General features: G+C 38.1%; 2 protein-coding genes across 2 annotated transcripts; one reads left to right on the top strand and one right to left on the bottom strand.

Moving 5' to 3' along the window:
- Positions 1-1,423: 1,423 nt before the first annotated feature.
- On the bottom strand, positions 1,424-1,762 carry LOC139196174 (uncharacterized mitochondrial protein AtMg00810-like). The gene has a single exon (XM_070821841.1). The coding sequence runs from the start codon at positions 1,760-1,762 to the stop codon at positions 1,424-1,426; it is 339 nt and encodes a 112-aa protein (XP_070677942.1).
- An 11,701-nt stretch (positions 1,763-13,463) lies between these two features.
- On the top strand, positions 13,464-16,963 carry LOC139196173 (uncharacterized). The gene is made up of 3 exons (XM_070821840.1): positions 13,464-14,529; positions 14,835-14,852; positions 15,972-16,963. The coding sequence occupies exons 1-3, from the start codon at positions 13,464-13,466 to the stop codon at positions 16,961-16,963; spliced, it is 2,076 nt and encodes a 691-aa protein (XP_070677941.1).
- Positions 16,964-20,373: the final 3,410 nt, after the last annotated feature.

The following is a 20,373-nucleotide window of genomic DNA, read 5'->3' as shown; positions in this document are numbered from 1 at the left end:
AATTCCTAGGCCCTCTCACCCCCTCTCAAAGCTCTCACTCTCAGAGCTCTCTCTCCCTCAAAATACAATCAGTGTGGACGTAGCCTAAACCTTGGGGTGAACCACGATACATCTTGTGTCATTTACATTATTTGCAGATTCACGGTCGGATTTACGTTGTTCCAAGACCTCCGGTGTTGTGCATCAACAAAGTATATAAGTCATTTAATAATAAATCTTTACTAACTGATACATAGATCGAGAAGAGACTTGAAAACCGTAAGAACTCAGTCTCTAGTACCAACTGATACAGGGAGAAACATGGTGGGAATATAGATGAAAATAAAATAAATAGTTAGTAATAGATAGAAACCACTATCTCATAGTGCAAGGCGATGCATGAAAACCTTAAGAACATCGCTTTTAGTACGAACCTACGACATAGACAACTAACAAACTCTTAAAAAAGGCACTTAAAACGAGTTTACAAGTCAAAATTTAATATTATACTTCAAACAACTTCTACTCCTTTTGCCTTACAAATACTTGTATTTATTAGGGTTGGTTCGAAAAACTGAAAAATGAAAACTGGAAAAAATCAAACTGAACGTCGAATCAAACAAAAAAAACCAAACCAAAATTGATTGGTTCAGTTTTGTTTCGGACACCGGAACGAACTGAACTTTAAAACTACGTCTTTGTTTTTACTCCTATAACCCTAATTCCTAAATCTTTGAACTGCACTCCTTAGATCTTCTTTTTTGAAAAGAGAAGCAGCCGACGGGTTGATCTTATGGTTGTAAAAGAGCTCAGTGGAGGTTAGTGTACTAAATTTAAACTAGTAACCAACTTCATAAAATTTCTTGTGTTGAATCATTTATTTTTTTCAATCGAAATAGTCAAGTCAGTCACAGTTGTCATCACAACTAATAAAAGGAATAACTAAACTAACTAACTAAACATTCCTTAGCCTCTAAGTATTATCCCTTGAAGGTGTAATTACATTTTTATCCTTAATATCCCCCCGCAAACGAGACTGTGGTATTCGCAGTTGTAGTTTGTCACGAAGAAGGATGAACCGAGGCTATGACTGAGATTTGGTGCAAATATCTGCTACCTAATCCTGTGTACAGATAAACTGCACAGAAACTTGATTGGCTAGAACCTTTTCACGAATATAATGGTAATCAATCTCGACATGCTTTGTTCTAGCATGAAAAATGGGATTTTTTGCTAAGGAAATGGCAGAGAGATTGTCACACCAGATCTTGGGAGAATGAGGCAGAGAATAAGAAATGTCAGCAAGCAGTTTACATATCCATGTGATTTATGCAGCTGTATTGGCAAGAGATCGATATTCAGCTTCAGTTGAGGAACGAGCAACAATATGTTGCTTCTTGGCACTCCAACTAATGAGAGAGTTGCCAAAATATACACAATATCCTCATGTGGATCTTCTGTCCAAAGAACACCCAGCCCAATCAGCATTTGAAAAAGCTTGAATAGATGGAGCCTGAGAGGACTTGGAGAACCATAATCCAAGATCAAGAGAACCCTTAAGATATCTGAGAATACGTTTTACTGCTTGTAGATGTGAAAGTCTTTGACTATGCATAAACTGACATACCAAATTAATAGCAAAACTGAGATCAGGTCTAGTCCAGGTTAAGTACTGAAGAGCTCTAACTAGAGATCGATATTCAGAAGCATTTTCAAGCAGGGGAGACGAGTGATCCAGCTTGGTGGTATTGAGAGGGGTGCTGCAGGGCTTGGCACCTTCCATTTTTGCTTTTGCCAATAGATCCAAAATATACTTGGTTTGAGAGATTAAAAGACCAGAATATGATCTTTTAACTTCAATACCAAGGAAGTAGTGAAGGGCACCAAGATCCTTGATGGGAAAAAGAGCACTGAGTTGAGTGATGACTTGTTGACAAGCTGCAGATGAGGGTCTGGTGACTAAGATGTCATCGACATAGACTAGGATGAATACCAGAGTAGGGGAACTCTTGATAAACAGAGAATGATCACTTTAAGAGCCTTGAAACCTAAGAGAATGCAGAGCATTATGAAGCTTGTCATACCAAGCTCGAGGAGCCTGTTTCAAACCATAAAGGGATCTGTGAAGATGACAAACATGATGTGGTTTTGTTGGATCTTCAAAGCCAGGTGGCTGTTGCATAAACACTGATTCAGTAATTGTGCCATGGAGAAAGGCATTACTGACATCTAATTGATTGAGGAACCAATCAAATTGAGCAGCAAGAGTGAGAATGAGACGAATAGTCACGAGTTTGGCCACTGGACTAAAGGTTTTAGTGTAGTCAAGACCCTCTTGTTGGTGAAACCCTTTAGCAACCAAGCGGGCTTTGTACCTGTCAATAGAGCCATCTAGTTTCCTTTTGATCCGAAACACCCACTTACATCCCACAAGATTATGAAAAGAAGAAGGTGGTACAATGGACCATGTACCAGTTGTTACAAGGGCATTGAACTCCTCTTGCATTGCTATGCGCCAATGAGAGTGTTTAGAAGCTTGTAGGTAGGTTATAGGAACATAGTCAACTACAAGATAGGAGGGAATAGGGTGCGTGGTTGCAGCTAATGCTTTGGGTTTGAATATTCCAGATTTGGATCTGGTTTGCATTTGGTGGTTGCTAATAGGTAATATAGGCTGGGAGGAGTGGGGATTTGGGGAAGCTGCATAGGTTTGGATCTGGTGTGGAGAAGCTGCAAAGGTTGGGATCTGGTTTGGAGAAGCAGCTGAGGTTGTATTTTGGGAGGTTGTATTTGGTGTAAAGGTAGGATGAGGAAGATAAGAGGTAAATGTGAGCGCTGAGGGAATAGAGGATTGGTATAAGGGAGATGAGGAGACAGGTTGGGATGGAGAAGGTTGCAAGGTATGAAATGGAAAAAGTGACTCATCAAAAAGGACATGCCTTGAAATATATAACCTGTGAGTAGATGGATGTAAACACAAGTAGCCCTTGTGATTTAAGCTGTATCCCAAGAAGACACATGGCTTGCTTTTAGGATCTAGTTTTGAGGATGTGTATGGTTTCAACCAAGGGAAACAACTACAACCAAAAACCTTGAGAGATTTATAGTCAGGGGCTTTCTGGAAAAGAGACTGCCAATTAGAGTATCTGGATAGAGTAGGTAACCTGTTGATGAGATAGACAGAGGTAGAAAAAGCCTCAACCCAATCAGCATGAGGCACTTTAGATGCAGCCAAGACGGTTCAAGAAGTCTCGACAATATGCCGATGCTTACGTTCTGCACACCCATTTTGCTCGAGGGTTGAGGACAAGTGAGCTGATGATGAATCCCATGGCTAGCTAAGAACTGAGAGAATGCAGTGCTAACAAATTCGCCACCAGAATCTGATCGTAATGTAATAACTTTTGTACACAGAGAATTCTCAACAAGTAATTTCCATTGCATAAAGGTGAAGAAGACATCAGATTTACACTTTAAAGGATAGAACCAACAATATCTGGTATAATCATCTATGAAAATGACATAATACCGAAAACCATGATGAGACATTATGGGTGAGGGTCCCCAAACATCCGTATGGATAAGTTCTAAAGGCTTGCGGGTTGTACAAGTAGTACTAGAAAAAGGAAGTTTAGAACATTTCCCTAGTGCACAAGCTGACCAAAAAGTTTTATTTGAAGCATCAAGAACAAAAATATATGATTGAGAGGCCAACTTATTCATGATCTTTACAGAAGGATGGCCCAATCTTTGATGCCAAAGATGCTTTGGAGCTTTGACAGAGGCAGCTAAAGCTTGATGAGAATTAGCAGGATAGAATGATGAGTGAAAAGGATAGAATCCATGTTGAACTGCTCCTTTAAAAAGCATTCTCCCCGAAGAAAGATCCTTCACAGTGAAGTGAAAAGTATAAAGATGCATAGAACAAGAATTGTCAAGTAGAAATTGATTAGCAGAGAGAAGATTGTGCTTCAAATCAGGAACATGTAAGACATGCTTCAATGCAAAAGATTCAGTAGAAGTATGTAAAGAGGATGAGCCATAATGGAGAATAGGCAAACCTTTGCCATCACCAATATACACTTGCTCAAGACCAGTGTATGCTTCTGGATTCTGAAGGTTGGCATGCGAGTTTGTCATATGGGAACTGGCACCAAAGTCAACAATCCAGGTAGGAGTAGAAGTTGAGGTACTAGCAACCATCGCAGAATGAGAAGATTTGCCATTGTAGTTTTGATCCATGCGATGAGGACAATCACAAGCCTCATGATCTGGTTGTCGACAAATCTGATAGAAAACCTTTCGATGGGAAAAGTAGTTATTGCGAGCTCCACGATTGAATCTTTGATTGTTACGAGAGTAGTTATTTCTGCCATTGTTGAATTTGGAATTTCCACGATTCTGAAAATTACCCCAATTTGTGCCCGGATAATTGCGATCCACATTGCGGCCTTGATTGGAGAAATGAAGAAGATGTTGTGTAGCAAATGCTTGAGGGGTAGAGTTAGTAGGCAAGGGAAGAATACCAGCGGAGGAATTATATGCCTGAAATGGTGCAACTGAGACAGATTTCTTCCGATTGTTGAGTTGAATCTCCTTACTGAGAAGTAATCCGTGCAATTCATCAATAGTCGTGGAACCAAGATGAAACTGAATAGCATCCACAAAAGAGTCAAATTCGGGAGGCAAGCCATGAAGTGTGACTGAGATGAGGTTTGAATCTTCAACAGGAGCACCAGCACTTGCGAGTGCATCTACAATTTCTTCAATTTGCTGGAGATATTGAGCAGCAGTCAATTCACCTTTAACAAGACTGCGAAGATGAGATCGAAGCTCATGGATGTGAGACTGAGATGCAGTGGCGAGACGCGATTCCAATTTAGCCCAAGTTCGCGAGCAGAAGTTATGCCGACTGTGTAAGGAATCAAAGATTCAGACATAGTGGAATTGATCCAGATCAGACTGTTTTGATCATTCTCAAACCAAGTAACATAAGCAGGATTGAGAGTTGCAGTGCGATTGCCAAAAAAATCAAGGAGATATTAAGGCAGCGCCGTCGTGGTTCCATTAATAAGACCGGTAAGATTGTAGCGACGAAAAATTGGAGCAAATAAGGCACTCCAGGTCAGGTAATTTGTGGTTGTAAGCTTGATCGGAACCAGGGATCCAATATTTTGGATTGTAATTGAGGAAGAAATCGCAGAATTAGGGTTAGAGTTTGGAGTTGTGGACTCCAAGGAAGAAGATGTAGCAGTCACCATAGTTGGATTGAGAGAGAAATCACGATCGAGAATAACAAATCACGATCGAGAACAACAAATCACGATCAAGATCAAGAACGCGATCAATTGATCGGAGAAGATGAAGTGGTGCAGAGAGAAGCAGGAAACGAGGATCGAAAAATAGACGTTGTGAGACTGAGGGCGAGTGATACCATATTAGGAAAAATATTTCTCATTAATTCAATGCATAACTTTACACTTTGAGTATTTATACAAGGCTATCACAACCATCACAATTGTCATCACAACTAACAAAAGGAATAACTAAACTAACTAACTAAACATTCCTTAGCCTCTAAGTATTATCCCTTGAAGGTGTAATTACATTTTTATCCTTAATACTAACTACGTTCTTCTTGTAAATATGGGCATGCCCACTCGAAATCGAGCACGGTTGGGCGAGTAGAATAGATGTGGTGGTGGTGTCAAATGTGATGCTGACTTTTGCATCTAAGCAATTACGGCCAAGGAAGGAATGCGTTTCTGTCTTGGATTCTAGAACCTGAAGTCAAGATTACTAGATCATTGCGAAGTTCAATAACTAGTAATTAGGTTTTCACTGTGCCGAACCAAGGGTAACCCATTACATCATTTCTATAAAATTCAATTCTGACATTCCCATTGAGCAATATTAATAAGTTAGTAGAGAAACAATTCTTATGAAAATAGTGTGCGGATTTATAGCTAGCCATGGCTTGAAGATGAATGCCAAAGCTTTGATTATAATGTCAAGTTTTTCAATTGCTTCCCAAAAATAGAAAAATATTTATAATTTGTACGTAGTTTCATCCTTTTAGTTTTTATTATGGATCAGTGAACACAATTATAAATATCAACCATTTGCCCTCATTCATATTAGAAAATTATATTCGAATTTGTTTTAAATTTGATTCAGTTTGGGTTTAGGGGTTGTGTTTTTAGTGTTTCCTGGTCTGAGTTGTATGTAAGTCAGAATACGAGTGAATTCCTTGTATGTTTAGTGAATTTGTGGTTGTTGCAGGAAGAACTGCAATGGTGGAGGGGAACAAGCTTTAAAGCAGTGTTATTCTACCCCAAGGTCCTATTCTCGCTGCATCGGGTCCGATTGCTTAAAGTTTCAGTTCATGGTTGGACTGATGTAAATCATGTGAAAATTTTGTTGGGTATTTTGTAGAGTGGATTTTTGTTTTTTAGTATTTAGTTGAATTTATAGGAGTCAATAAGTTTGAACGATTTAAATTGTAGGATTGTTTTGTTTGATGGATTTCAATTGTGTTTTTAGTTATGAAATAGAATCAGTTTGTTGGATATTTTCTGCGTGTTTATAAACTTATGACATACAATCAGTTTCCATTGAGTTGGGTCGAAATGATATTGATGGTGCTGTTTTGAATCTCCTTTTTATAGTGGGTTGGAAATTAAGTTATAGATTCTTTATTTGGTTGATCCGAATTCTAACAGAGGACCCAAAGAAAAAAAGGAATGAATCTCTCGATTGTAGAATAGCATTGAAGATCAACACTCAACAAGTTGTGCAAAAATAGTCTTAGCTACAACTGCTGCTCAGTGGTCAAAGCACAACAATTTTGGGAGTACATTCCTGAAAACATGAGTAGTTATATTTTGAACAACTCTTTGTATGTATATAATATTGGTGTAGATGGTAAAATACTATATTTTATGTAAAATCTTTGTACACGTTTTATATAAATAGTTTTTACATATCTATGCACAATATTTATAATTCTTTTTTTTTCACATTCCTACTGCAACGTGCGGCTAAACTTCTAGTGTAACCTATGATATAAGCCCCTTAAGCGTAGTTATCCCCCTCCTTGAATTTGTGAGTCATAGTTCCCACGGGTCTTGTTTCTACGCTTTATTAATCTTAAAGCGAGCAAGCATACGATAATGATCATAGGCAAGAGTTCCGCCTTGATAGGATTTTCGCGGTGTCGGATTATGTAAGCATACTGAAGCGAAGCGACAACGCACTGGGAGAAGGCACCAATTACTGATGAAAAACCTATCACATCACCCAAAGCCCTATGAGGGGGGCGTGGTTCGTAGAACCACCACCTCCTAAATTCAACTTTTTGCCTTTTGCCATTGTAAACCATCTCAGACATGCTTGCGAGTAGACCCAGAAAAGCCAATACCAGGCCGTATATTGCATACATTGGCTTGTGTGGAGAGGCAACTTGTTCACAACAAATGGATATGGTCTCCAGGCAAAGGGCCGTGACTAAAAACATCCAACCTAGGTCAGTACCCTGCAACAGAAGTTTGATTACGTATTACCTTTAATAAACTTGGAATGGGAAAATGAAGGAAAGAAAGGAATTAGCCAAAACAAATGTCGGAACTTACATGGTTTTCAGATTCTGTATTATTTTTAGGTTCCGTATTTTCAGATTCTGGGTTTGAAATCTCAGACAAAGGTGACAGAAGTGGCGGTGGGTTGGGCGAGAAGCATATTACCACATTCTTCGTGTTGGTACCCCACTTCCAGTGGAGTGCCTCTCTAACAAACTCTCTTGCGCATCTTTCCGGATCATTGTTATCCATTAATTCTTCCCTTGCATGGGTAAATAAATGCGGGCTGCACATATTATAATCATTCCATGTTAGGACCAAGAACTCATCTTCCTCGCTCAGAATTATCTCCTGAACTTTTGGCGCTGCAGGCAAGGGACCTGAGGAACATTTGGAGCCTTCTAGGTCTTCGGAAGTCAGCACAACTTCCTTGCCTCTTCGTCCCATCACAGCTTGATAATCCCCAACACTCGCAATTAGCATTTTCCTAAAGAGGGATATCATATGGATCAAATTGTAAGATAGGAGATATAAACTTATAGACTAACGCATCAGCCAAGAACATAAGGACTAATCAACTAAATCACAACCCTTTGATCGTGTATGTAATGTGAATGTGAAAACAGAAACAATTGCACCAGTACATACCTGAACAAGATATGTTCTATAGGATCGTACCTTTATAACCTTGATTTCTAAGGAGACAGGAACTCAAACCTGGTTCTGCATTGTTCGATACCGATGAAGAAGCCATTGCAGCCTCTGTGTTCGAAACCTTCTCCTCTTTTACGATCACAATAGCTTCTCTAATCAATAGGACTTAGAACAACATAAGCTAAAATCGCAAGAGCAGTGGTTTGAACCATAAATATATAGTGCTCCTTCGTCCATTCCCTATCAGAATTGGACTAGGATTCAAAGACATACAAACCATAAAGATTCATGAGACTTTATAAAGTTCCAACACAAAGTTCTTTTCCAAAACCAATTGGAACTTCTCTCAAGACTGCATTCCTTATCAGATTTAGACTTTTTTATAATATCAATTATCCCAAGACTTGTAAGAATCATACTCATACTCTTACATTCTCCCACTTGAGTATGATTCATCACAACAGATAATCATCTCAAATTATTATAAAGGTGATCAGATAAGTCATTCACCATCACACTAGTACATAGACACAACCTGCTTACATAAACCAAAACAATGAATTTATAATTGCCTCTGCAACACAAAATACAGATTTAACTTACAAATCACAATGTCCAGTTTATGTTCATAGCAATGTATCTAAGCTCAAGAGTAAACCAAGACGTCTACTCCCACTCATATAGCCCAAATTGATATAAAAATTACCAAATGTTTTGGATAACAAAAGCTTATCCTCACATACAACTTACCTATGCATTTTAAAGTATTGAACTTAAGAATCTTTTCTGTTACATCGCAGAATTAACTCAAAAGTCACAACATACTTAATTTGCACTTTGTAATTATGTGAACTTTGTAATTATGTGAACCAATTTAGCAAAACCAAACCAATTTGCTCTCACTTATCTAGGCTATACTTAACACAAACAAGTTAGGTATAAGTTAATATCAACTGTATTAACTAACAGTCATTGCAATACACTGAATGTCTTATCAATGTGATCAATTGCCATAACCAATATGCAAACAGATTCCATGATCACATGCATCCAATTTGTATTTACAACAATGTGATTTTACTTGACCAGAACAAACACATAAATTGGTTTGCTCCCACTATATCAAGTTTAAGTTTAGTTCCAGCAAATAGCACTAAACCTCTCATTACTTAAAAAAGTTAAGTAACATAAATAATTCAACCAATTGCTTCAATAAAACCATAAACTGGTTTTCAAGCATCCAAATGAATTATAATGGCCGGCCTAAATAGCCTTATGCTTACAGTCAAACATATGATTCTCCCACTTAAGCATAAGCAGAATGTACTGCACAACCAATAAAGAAATCGGAGATATGAACCAATTAATTCCCGATTCCTCACCAATTGCATAATCTTAGTTTAGTTATATACACCTAAACCATTATGCAAACAGTCTATGTATCAAAAGATAGTCACAATCCATTCGAAAAAAAAACTTATCTCACATAAACCCAAAATCACCAGTTTCAACAATGATCAAAATCAGAATAGCAAGCACAATATTTTTGCATTCAATTTGATCTTAACTAGTTCAATATCTAGTTCAACATCCATCGAGCAAGATCAACCAAAATTTGATAATGTCTGGATATATATCACAACAATATGTCTTGATTAAAATGAGATAATCAAAACCACTATTTCTTCTGGAGAACTCAAGGTTCATCTTCCTCCCTATTTGTGATTTCAACCAAAATATAATAGCCGAAGCATGCATCATGAAATCACAAATATACATATACAATAAGCATGCATTGATATATACATGATAAGATTAGTCGACAATAATCCAAATTAAAAAATCTTCATGCCTTTAATTCATTGTCAACACCATCATCAATCATATACAGATTCGCAAGCAAGTCAATGGAGAAAATAATGATAGCCGCATATCATTAATCTTATGAATTTCCAATAAGATGACAAAATAATTATTTGTTTTCCGATTCATAATAGAATATACATTTTGTAAATGGCTAAAAGTTTATTGTCGCAAGACTCATTGTAGGCGGTCAATAAAACATCTACCTTATATATTCATTTGTTCATATATTTTCTTGTATGCATGCATCAATATGCAAAGAAACTTATGCAAGTTCTTTTTGATATAGACAAAACCGCATGCCCATAATTACAGCATCTATGCACAAATGCTATCTCCATATGCATACAAATTTCATTCATATATGCTATTATATATAAATCACAACACAATTGACATCCACTTTATATATTCAGTCGAATCCATTCCAAACCAAACAAGCATATCTTGTATTCCATCTACTTAAACCTCCCACATTTAAAGTCCAACTTTGTAAAAATTAATCATGCAGTCGAAGATTTAAGGTTAATCTTGCTAAGAATTAAGAGGAGCAAGGAAATATTAAGAATTGCTTTGGAAGAAATGCTCTCATAATGAAGACGGTACTTACCATTAGCATGCACATAGGCTCTTTAATTAAATATAGAAGAGTATACCTAGACCTACACTAATTTATTTATGCAGCAAAGGATGATTCCTGACATCTCACATAAATCACAAGTTGGCATCTATAGGGGTTTCGAGTTTAATCATGCCTTCACAATATATTTAAACAAGCATACTCGAAATAGCAAAAACCCTAATTCATTATGCTCCAACTCATCACACTATAATCATGCATAGAGGAGAACAATTAATCATGCATGAAATAGTGAAGTGGGTTACCTGAATGCATCATTGGACCCGTATTCGTCAACCCGATTGCAATTCCTTGGCTCCAAATCAACGAAATAAATTATCCATCAATGCTTGAGACCTATCCATATGGATTGCCATCACCAAAGTTATCGGCCAGAATCCTTCTCTACAAGACGCATACATAAGAGAATTGTACGTCACCATATCAGGGCTAACTCCTGCTCTTTCCATTCTTTCCTGAACAGACAAAGCTTAACAATGCAGGCCCCTCAATTTGCAGACATCATAATCAACGCAGCGGAAACAGTTATACAAGAAATTTGATTTTATGATGTTTTGGAAAGACGAAATTGCCATATAAGATTATGGATCTTTCCTTCAGAGATTGAAGATCGAGAGTTGTTTTCCTTCTTTGCTTCGACAACGGTCAAAAATTTTGAACGTAATTTTAAAAACCCAGTTTGGTTTTTCGAAGCCAACAATCATAATTTTTTATTTTTTTTAATAATACTATAAAAAACGACGTCGTATTCTGCAATTTGAATTTAAACAGACTTTATCCTTCAGGTTAGTTTGTTTTGCAGATTTTAAAGAACGATTTTAAGATTGAATTTAGATGAAAAATCCATTGGCTCTGATACCACATGTAAGATAGGAGATATAAACTTATAGACTAACGCATCAGCCAAGAACATAAGGACTAATCAACTAAATCACAACCCTTTGATCGTGTATGTAATGTGAATGTGAAAACAGAAACAATTGCACCAGTACATACCTGAACAAGATATGTTCTATAGGATCGTACCTTTATAACCTTGATTTCTAAGGAGACAGGAACTCAAACCTGGTTCTGCATTGTTCGATACCGATGAAGAAGCCATTGCAGCCTCTGTGTTCGAAACCTTCTCCTCTTTTACGATCACAATAGCTTCTCTAATCAATAGGACTTAGAACAACATAAGCTAAAATCGCAAGAGCAGTGGTTTGAACCATAAATATATAGTGCTCCTTCGTCCATTCCCTATCAGAATTGGACTAGGATTCAAAGACATACAAACCATAAAGATTCATGAGACTTTATAAAGTTCCAACACAAAGTTCTTTTCCAAAACCAATTGGAACTTCTCTCAAGACTGCATTCCTTATCAGATTTAGACTTTTTTATAATATCAATTATCCCAAGACTTGTAAGAATCATACTCATACTCTTACACAAATCACATTTGAACAAGAATAGACAGTTGGCAAATAATTATACAATCACACAATATGACATTTTACCCGTGGCCGGGCTTTGGTACAATAAGATGAGATATATTACAATATAGATTAACGATCTTAATCTCAATGAAATTCAAATTTGTGTGCCTACTAACCTTCCCAAGAAGAGGACACTAAGTGCACTGGTGATGGATGAACTATCAGGAGCACCAATATCAGCAAAAGCATGGCCAGCTTTTTGGAAAGCTTCCCTAATTGCCTTCTTAATGGTAAAGGTAAAACATTTATCTTCAACTATGAAGTTAAAAATGTGCTCCCTTATGATAGAAGCTGCAGCTCCACCACCAGGGCCATTAAAAACCTACAAATTAAATGTTGGCATGTTATTTATGATTAAAGATCACACAGCAACGCTAATCTGTTGAGCTAGCTACAAGCTAAAATCATGTAATGTACCCTCAAGGACACCACAAAAAATGGTGAAGAGCACATTCAGAAAAAAATTGATATGATAGAGGAAGAAATGAAGAAGAAGTGATTTCATTTACAGTTACAGAATACTGAGCAATGTGTGGAGAGAGAGAGAGAGAGAGGATATGTTTCCCTAACTAACATAACAACCAGACTTAACAAACTAACTCTATGAGATTAGCGATTAGCTAGATTACTGACCCCGTAGAAAGCTGCTGCAGGAAAAGGAAAGTGCCCTGTTATGCCGAGATGTTCCTTAAGGTTATCGACACAGAAAAGCCCATCCTCCTCTGACTCTCTTCCAACTCCGGAACAGCTTCCAGAGCGAAAAACGTAGTCAAATTTGCTGATAAGCATATCGGTTTTCGATTGCTGAACTGGTAATTTATTCTCTGATTTACTAGTCCCTGCTTCCTCTTTCGAGTAACGCACTGTTAATGTACTCTCTGATTTTCCCGCCCCTGCTTTCTTTTTCGAGTGATACAGTGGTAATATATTCTCTGATTTGCTGGTACCTGGAGGCATTTTTCTAAGTGAAAACAGAGAGAAGTCAATGATATCATTCCTGATATCTTGGCTTAGTTTAGGAAACATTTTTGTAATTGATTTGTATAAAGTTTAGTTTCCTGTTGTATACCTAGAAAGTAGGGTAATTTACTTCTAAGTCAAGTATTCTTCTTTGTATAAATCTCCTTGTTTCAATAGAAGAAAACACACTTCCGCAAATTATATTCTTGCTCTATTCTTTACATGGTATCAAGAGATAGGTCGAAACCCTAGTTCTTGCCGCTGCCCTTCTTTTTGCTATTTTTCAATAGCCATCTTCCGTCAACCATCATGGCCGCTGACGAAATTCCCAAAGGTTTTGCGGCTGACGTCAAGACTGATGCTTCCAATCCTTTGTTTATTCATCATTCAAATCACCCATCTATGATGCTAGTTTCGAAGCCCCTTAATGGGGACAACTACTCTACCTGGTCTCGTGCAATGAGAATCTCCCTTAGTGCCAAAAACAAGCTAGGGTTTGTTGATGGTACTGTTACACAGCCTTCCAAGAAAACCAAACGTGCTGATCATGCTACATGGCAGAGATGCAATGACATGATCGTTGCATGGATCATCAACTCCATTGATTCAGAAATTTCTGACAGTATTCTATACATGACTGATGCTCATGCAATCTGGGAGGAATTGCATGAGCGTTATTCCCAAAGCAATGCTCCTCGGATTTTCCAATTACAACGGGACATTGCTTCTCTTACTCAAGACCAACTCTCAGTTGCTGCGTACTACACGAAGCTAAAGAAATTATGGGATGAACTGGCGTCATACAGTGACTCTACTTCCTGCACATGCGGAGCGCATAATGAAAGAAATAAATTAATGCAGTTCCTTATGGGTCTCAACGAGTCCTATAGTGCCATTCGAGGGCAAGTCTTGTTGATGAACCCTTTACCGACTGTTTGTCAGGCCTATGCTTCAATTTCCCAGGAAGCGAAGCAAAGATCTCTTACTGCTTCACGTGGAGTCACCGAGACAGCAGCTATGGCTGTTCGACAAGGTGGTTCACGGTCATCTAGATCTTCAAGTCGTAAGCCCTTGCATTGTACTCATTGTGATCATGATTATCACACCATTGATACTTGTTACCAACTTCACGGGTATCCACCGGGGCATTGTCTTCACAAAGTCAAGCCTCAAAAAGGAAGTAAGTCTTCTAAAAAGGAAGGCAGTTCTTCTTCGTCTGCAAATCAAGTTTCAACAGGTGCAACTTTGGAAGAGATGAAGTCGGTGATGTCCGGGTTATCTGACACCCAATTCCAGCAAATCCTTGACATCATGAATAATAAAGGAGTTGATGTCTCCGTTCCTCCAAAAGCTAATGTTGCTGCCATGAAAACAGGTTTGTCGAAATCTTCTTTGAATTGACGTTGATGAATAATCGACAGTGGTGCAACAGATCATATAACCTCATCACCTGATTTGCTTACTGATAGTGTCAAAAACACCAATTTGTCACCAGCTTTATTACCAAGTGAAGAGCAAGCTCGCATAGTCTCCACTGGGACAGTTCCTTTAAGTTCCACTTTTTTGTTACGAGATGTGTTGTGTGTGCCCTCTTTTCAAGTAGAATTGATGTCTGTGAGTCGAATTACAAGTGGATTGCATTGTTCTGTAACTTTTTTTCCTTCATGGTGTATTATGCAGGACTTGACGACGAAGAAGGTGATTGGTTTGGGTAAGCAACGCAGAGGACTTTACTACTTGGTGACGTTGATTCCCACCGTCTCTTGTAGCTCCCGCCAAGTCTACAACCTTGTTCTCTCACCCACGGAGTTGTGGCATTGGCGTTTGGGTCATATCCCCTTCTAGGCTCGATTTCATGTCAAAACACCTGTTGCATTTTCCTTTTCAATCCAATAATGCTTGTAATGTTTGTCCTTTTGCCAAGCAAAGTCATTTACCTTTTAGTATCAGTTCCATTACAACCACAAAACCTTTTGATTTGATCCATTGTGATATTTGAGGTCCTTACGCAGTTGCATCAACTTCTGGAGCCAAGTATTTCTTAACTATTGTGGATGATTACTCTCGTTTCACATGGATATTTTTTATGCAACACAAATCAGAAACACAGCACGTTCTCAAAGTTTTTTTTCTCTTTTGTTCAAACTCAGTTTAATACATCCATTCGCCAAATACGAGTAGCCAATGGTAGAGATTTTTTTTCTCTTCGTGGTTTCTTCCAAGATCATGGGGTCCTTTATCAACGCTCTTATGTCTATACGCCCCAACAAAATGGGGTCGTTGAGCGCAAGCATCGTCACATACTTGAAATTGCTCGTGCTTTGCGTTTCCAAGCTAATCTTCCTATTACTTTTTGGGGGGAATGTGTCCTTACGGCTATTCATATTATTAATCATCTTCCTACCCTCATTCTTTCCCAAAATACTCCTTTTGAATGATTGTACTTAAAACCACCTTCATTTTCCCACCTTAAAGTCTTCGGTTGTCTTGCTTATGCCACCAACACCCGTCTCTCTCACAAGTTTGCTCCCCAAGCCCATAAATGTGTCTTCCTTGGGTAGCCCGTTGGTCAAAAGGCGTACAAACTTTACAACCTTACCACTCATACCTTTTTTACTAGCAGGGATGTTGTTTTTCATGAACATATTTTTCCTTACCATTCTTTTCCATCCTCTACTTCACCTAACCTTACGCCACTACCTCTCGTCTCTCCTCACCCTACACCCTCTTTACCTGAGCCTCAAGCTACTACACCTTCTCCCTCACCCGTGTCTACTGATACTTCTACCACTTTGTTTTCTCCCGAGATTTCCACAGATTCTGACCTACCCCCTGATGCATCTTTTATCGAGCATGCTGCCTCCTTGCCTCCTGCACCACCTGCACCGATGCTTCGCCGCTCTAGCCACCACTCCTTACCGCCTCCACGGTTGCGAGATTATGACTGCCCTACTCTTAAGCTTACCCAACCCGATCCTTCATCGTCTTCGTTGTCTGGTCCTACTACTGGTACGCGTTATCCACTTGCTAATTATCTCACTTATCATCGTTTCTCACCTGCACAACAATCTTTTCTTGCAACTATCACTCAACAGGTTGAGCCCCAGACTTATTCCGAGGCTACTGCTTCCTCTCATTGGCAGGCTGCCATGACTTCTGAACTACAGGCTCTCGAAGCTAATCACACGTGGACTCTCACCTCTCTTCCGGCTGGTAAATCTCCCATTGGTTGTCGATGGGTCTATAAAATCAAGCTTCGTTCTGATGGATCCATTGAGCGTTATAAAGCTCGTTTGGTTGCCAAGGGTTACACACAACTTGAAGGGATCGACTTTCATGATACTTTCTCTCCCACTGCTAAGATGACCATTGTTCGCTGCCTCTTAGCTCTTGCTGCTTCCTGTTCCTGGTCTCTTCATCAACTTGATGTCAACAATGCGTTTCTTCATGGTGATCTTCATGAAGAAATCTATATGCTTCCTCCTCCCGGTCTTCGGCGACAGGGGGAGAATTTGGTATGTCGCCTTAACAAATCCTTATATGGATTGAAGCAAGCATCCCGACAATGGTTTGCCAAGTTTTCTGAGTCTATTCACTGTGCTGGTTATGTTCAATCAAATGCTGATTACTCTTTGTTCACAAGGCAGCAAGGCAAGTCTTTTACAGTTCTTTTAATTTATGTTGGTGATATTCTGATCACTGGAAATGATCCTAATGCCATTAGGGATCTCAAAAATTTTCTCAATAGTCGTTTCAAAATCAAGGACCTTGGTGACTTGAAATACTTTCTAGGCATCGAAGTGTCATGATCAAAGAATGGGATTTTCATTTCTCAACGTAAGTATGCTTTAGAGATTCTGAAGGATGGTGGTCTCTTGGGAGCTCGCCCAATTGAGTTTCCTATGGAGTTGAATCTTAAACTTTCTGACAATGGTGAGTTACTTAAAGATCCGGCACAGTATAGGAGGTTGGTGGGTCGATTGATCTATTTAACAATTACTAGGCCGAATATCACATATTCAGTGCATGTGCTAAGTAGGTTTATGCATGAACCTCGCCGTCCACACATGGAAGAAGCTCTCCAAGTTTTGAAGTACATAAAGAGTACTCCTGGACAAGGTTTATTTTTCTCTTCTAAAAATGACTTGACCTTGAATGCATACTGTGATTCAAATTGGGCAGGATGTTCTATGACACGAAGATCAACCATAGGGTATTGCGTGTTTTTGGGTTCTTCATTGGTTTCTTGGAGATCAAAGAGATAGAAAACCGTATCTTTATCATCAGCTGAGGTCGAGTATAGAGCCATGACTAGAACTTGTTGTGAACTATCATGGCTTCGATATCTTCTAAAGGACTTGGGATTGTTGCATCCAAAACCGGCCTTATTACATTGTGACAACAAGGCAGCTCTTCATATTGCTGCCAATCCAGTTTTCCATGAGCGAACTAGACATATAGAGATGGATTGCCATTTTGTTCGAGATAAAATACAAGATGGTTCTATTGTTACGCGATTTGTTCCTTCTTCACAACAACTCGTAGATGTGTTCACGAAGGCATTGGGAAAGGAATCGTTCTTGTCCATTATACACAAGTTAGGAGTTCTTGACATCCACTCTTCAACTTGAGGGGGAGTGTAGAGAAGTCAATGATATCATTCCTGATATCTTGGCTTAGTTTAGGAAACATTTTTGTAATTGATTTGTATAAAGTTTAGTTTCCTGTTGTATACCTAGAAAGTAGGGTAATTTACTTCTCAGTCAAGTATTCTTCTTTGTATAAATCTCCTTGTTTCAATAGAAGAAAACACACTTCCGCAAATTATATTCTTGCTCTATTCTTTACAAAAGAGGCGGTTTAATGTATTTCAAACTTGAAAAGTTTATCTTTTGAAAGGCAAACTTGAAAAGCGCAAACAGTTTGTGGTATTTATATTATTCTTCCTTCTGGCTTGTTTCTTCATATAATTTTATGGTTACCCTGTTGACGAGTGGAAATTACCAGAAAATTCTCAACTCATACTTCCATATGGTTAAAGATCAAATAAGACAAGTGGGTAAAGCAGGAATTTTGTTGATGTGGGCCCTACTTCAATAAATTGCCTAGGACATTATCCAAAAGATTTAGCTACAGATAAAACAAGAACAGAAGAACTTACTTTCCAAGAAATATAACTTTTATCAAAAAAATTAGATAACCATTTGATTTTCAATTTTTGTTTTTATTGGTTTGATAACCATTTTATTCGAGTTTTCACTTTTTTACTTTCAATAGAATTAAAAACAAAATAATTATTCCTAGTGTCCCGTATAAAATACTTTTTATAAGTGTTTATGTTAGAAATGCCTTTATTATTATTATAAAAAGGTTAAAATTTTCATATGCTTTTATAGTTACCCTGCTAATGAGTAGAAAACAATCAGAAAATTCTCAACTCATTTCTTCATATGGTGAAAGATAAAATAGTACAAGGGCCAAGGGGTAAAGCTGGAAGTTTGCTGAGGTGAGGGTGACTTTAAACAAATTGTGGATTGTCAATACAATTATCCAAACGGTCCCCCTTTTTTATTAAAAAAAAATACAATTATCCAAAGGGTAACCTTTGATTGTATTCCATTTATGGTAATATTTCGGTTAAGAAACATAAATCAAATCCAAATATAGAAAATATCATAGACCATGCAGATAAAGTCTTGGAAGAAACCCTAACCCTCCAAAACTTTCCGACCAAGAAAGTCTTTGCGTGTTGACAGCTGCCCTATGGGAATAGCTTTGATTTTTTGGTTCCTTGACACGCCCCGATCTTGATATCTTCCAAACATCAGGGTGGGCACGTGTTTGGCCGGCACTTGAGGGTGGCGAAGCCATTTTAACATGCATGTAAGTAATGAAGAAAGAACGAAAGCAGGAACGTGTGTTCGGAACATACAACTAATCAAGAATACTAAGAAAGGAACATATATATATTTATAAAACAATGAGATTACAAAGAAAGGGGGTCCTACACCTAGAGGACTCGAAGGTATGTATACGGGAATGCCTAAACGTAGGGATCATAAGCCTCAATTCAAAGTTGTGAAGGTGGCGCAAAACAGAAAAGTGAGTGGACCAAAGTTTATAATAATAATACTAAGTAAAACCATTTTCTTTCTGAACATACTAACCTTCTGTTTTGAAAAGCTCATATAGTACTACACAAATATGCTAACGTAGTAGATCAAACGTTTCACGACACAAAAGTCAACGAAAGTAAAAAACCTCGCCTCTAGGGGCATTTTTGTAAAATCACACATTTAAAATCATAAAAACAGTAAAATTACGAACAGGTTGTTACATTCCTACTAGGAGTGGAAAAAAATACCGAAAATACCGAAATAGAACCGAACCAAACCGATACCAAAGCAAAAAAATCCAGAACTGACATTCCCTAGAATTTCGGTACCCGTGTAGCAAATTGAAACCAATAATTTCTGTACGGGATCAGTCTTTCGCATTGGTTTGTTAGGTCATCCCGTACCCAAGCAATAATTTATGTACGGGATCAGTCTTCCGCATTGGATTTGGTTTGGCATGTTGTTTTTTGTTTGGTATCTCATACCGAACCAGCCCTAGTTCTTTCTCTCATATGATACGTGTTTAGCAAAAAATAATCTCAAAAATTCAAAAGACGACACATAAATTTTTTTCCAATAAGACAAAAATGTTCTCATTAAATAGGCAGGCCACACTAATACACCCATGTGCAACTTAACATCCCTAAAGATTGCTATGACATATCAAAGCTCTCTTGCTCGTGGTATGGTAAAATCAAAGGCATTAAAGTTAGGATTAATCATCAAATCCTATCTTTAATACATTCTCAATTAAAGATCAACTCACACGAGTAAGGAATCCTCATCACAATCAATCAATGATACCTCCATCATCATCCCAAGATATTATCTCCCAATTAACATATTGGGAATATTATTTTCTCATTTAGGATGACATAACCTTGGTCAATAGGAAACCGCTATGTGTAGGAAAAACCCTAACCCTAGGCCCAACCACCTTCCTATAAATACCTCATCTCCACCATTTACTAGTAAGCATTTGCTAGGCACTTAAACCCTAACACACTCACTCTTTTCTGAGTTAACTTAAGCATCGGAGATCCATTAGCCACACTCCCACTCCTCGTGGGCGCATGAGGCTTTGACCTTGATCAAAAGTGTTG

This window comes from Malus domestica, chromosome 05 (genome assembly GCF_042453785.1).
Source record: "Malus domestica chromosome 05, GDT2T_hap1".
NCBI lineage: Eukaryota > Viridiplantae > Streptophyta > Magnoliopsida > Rosales > Rosaceae > Malus > Malus domestica.
This window is presented reverse-complemented; position numbering and strand designations above follow the sequence as displayed.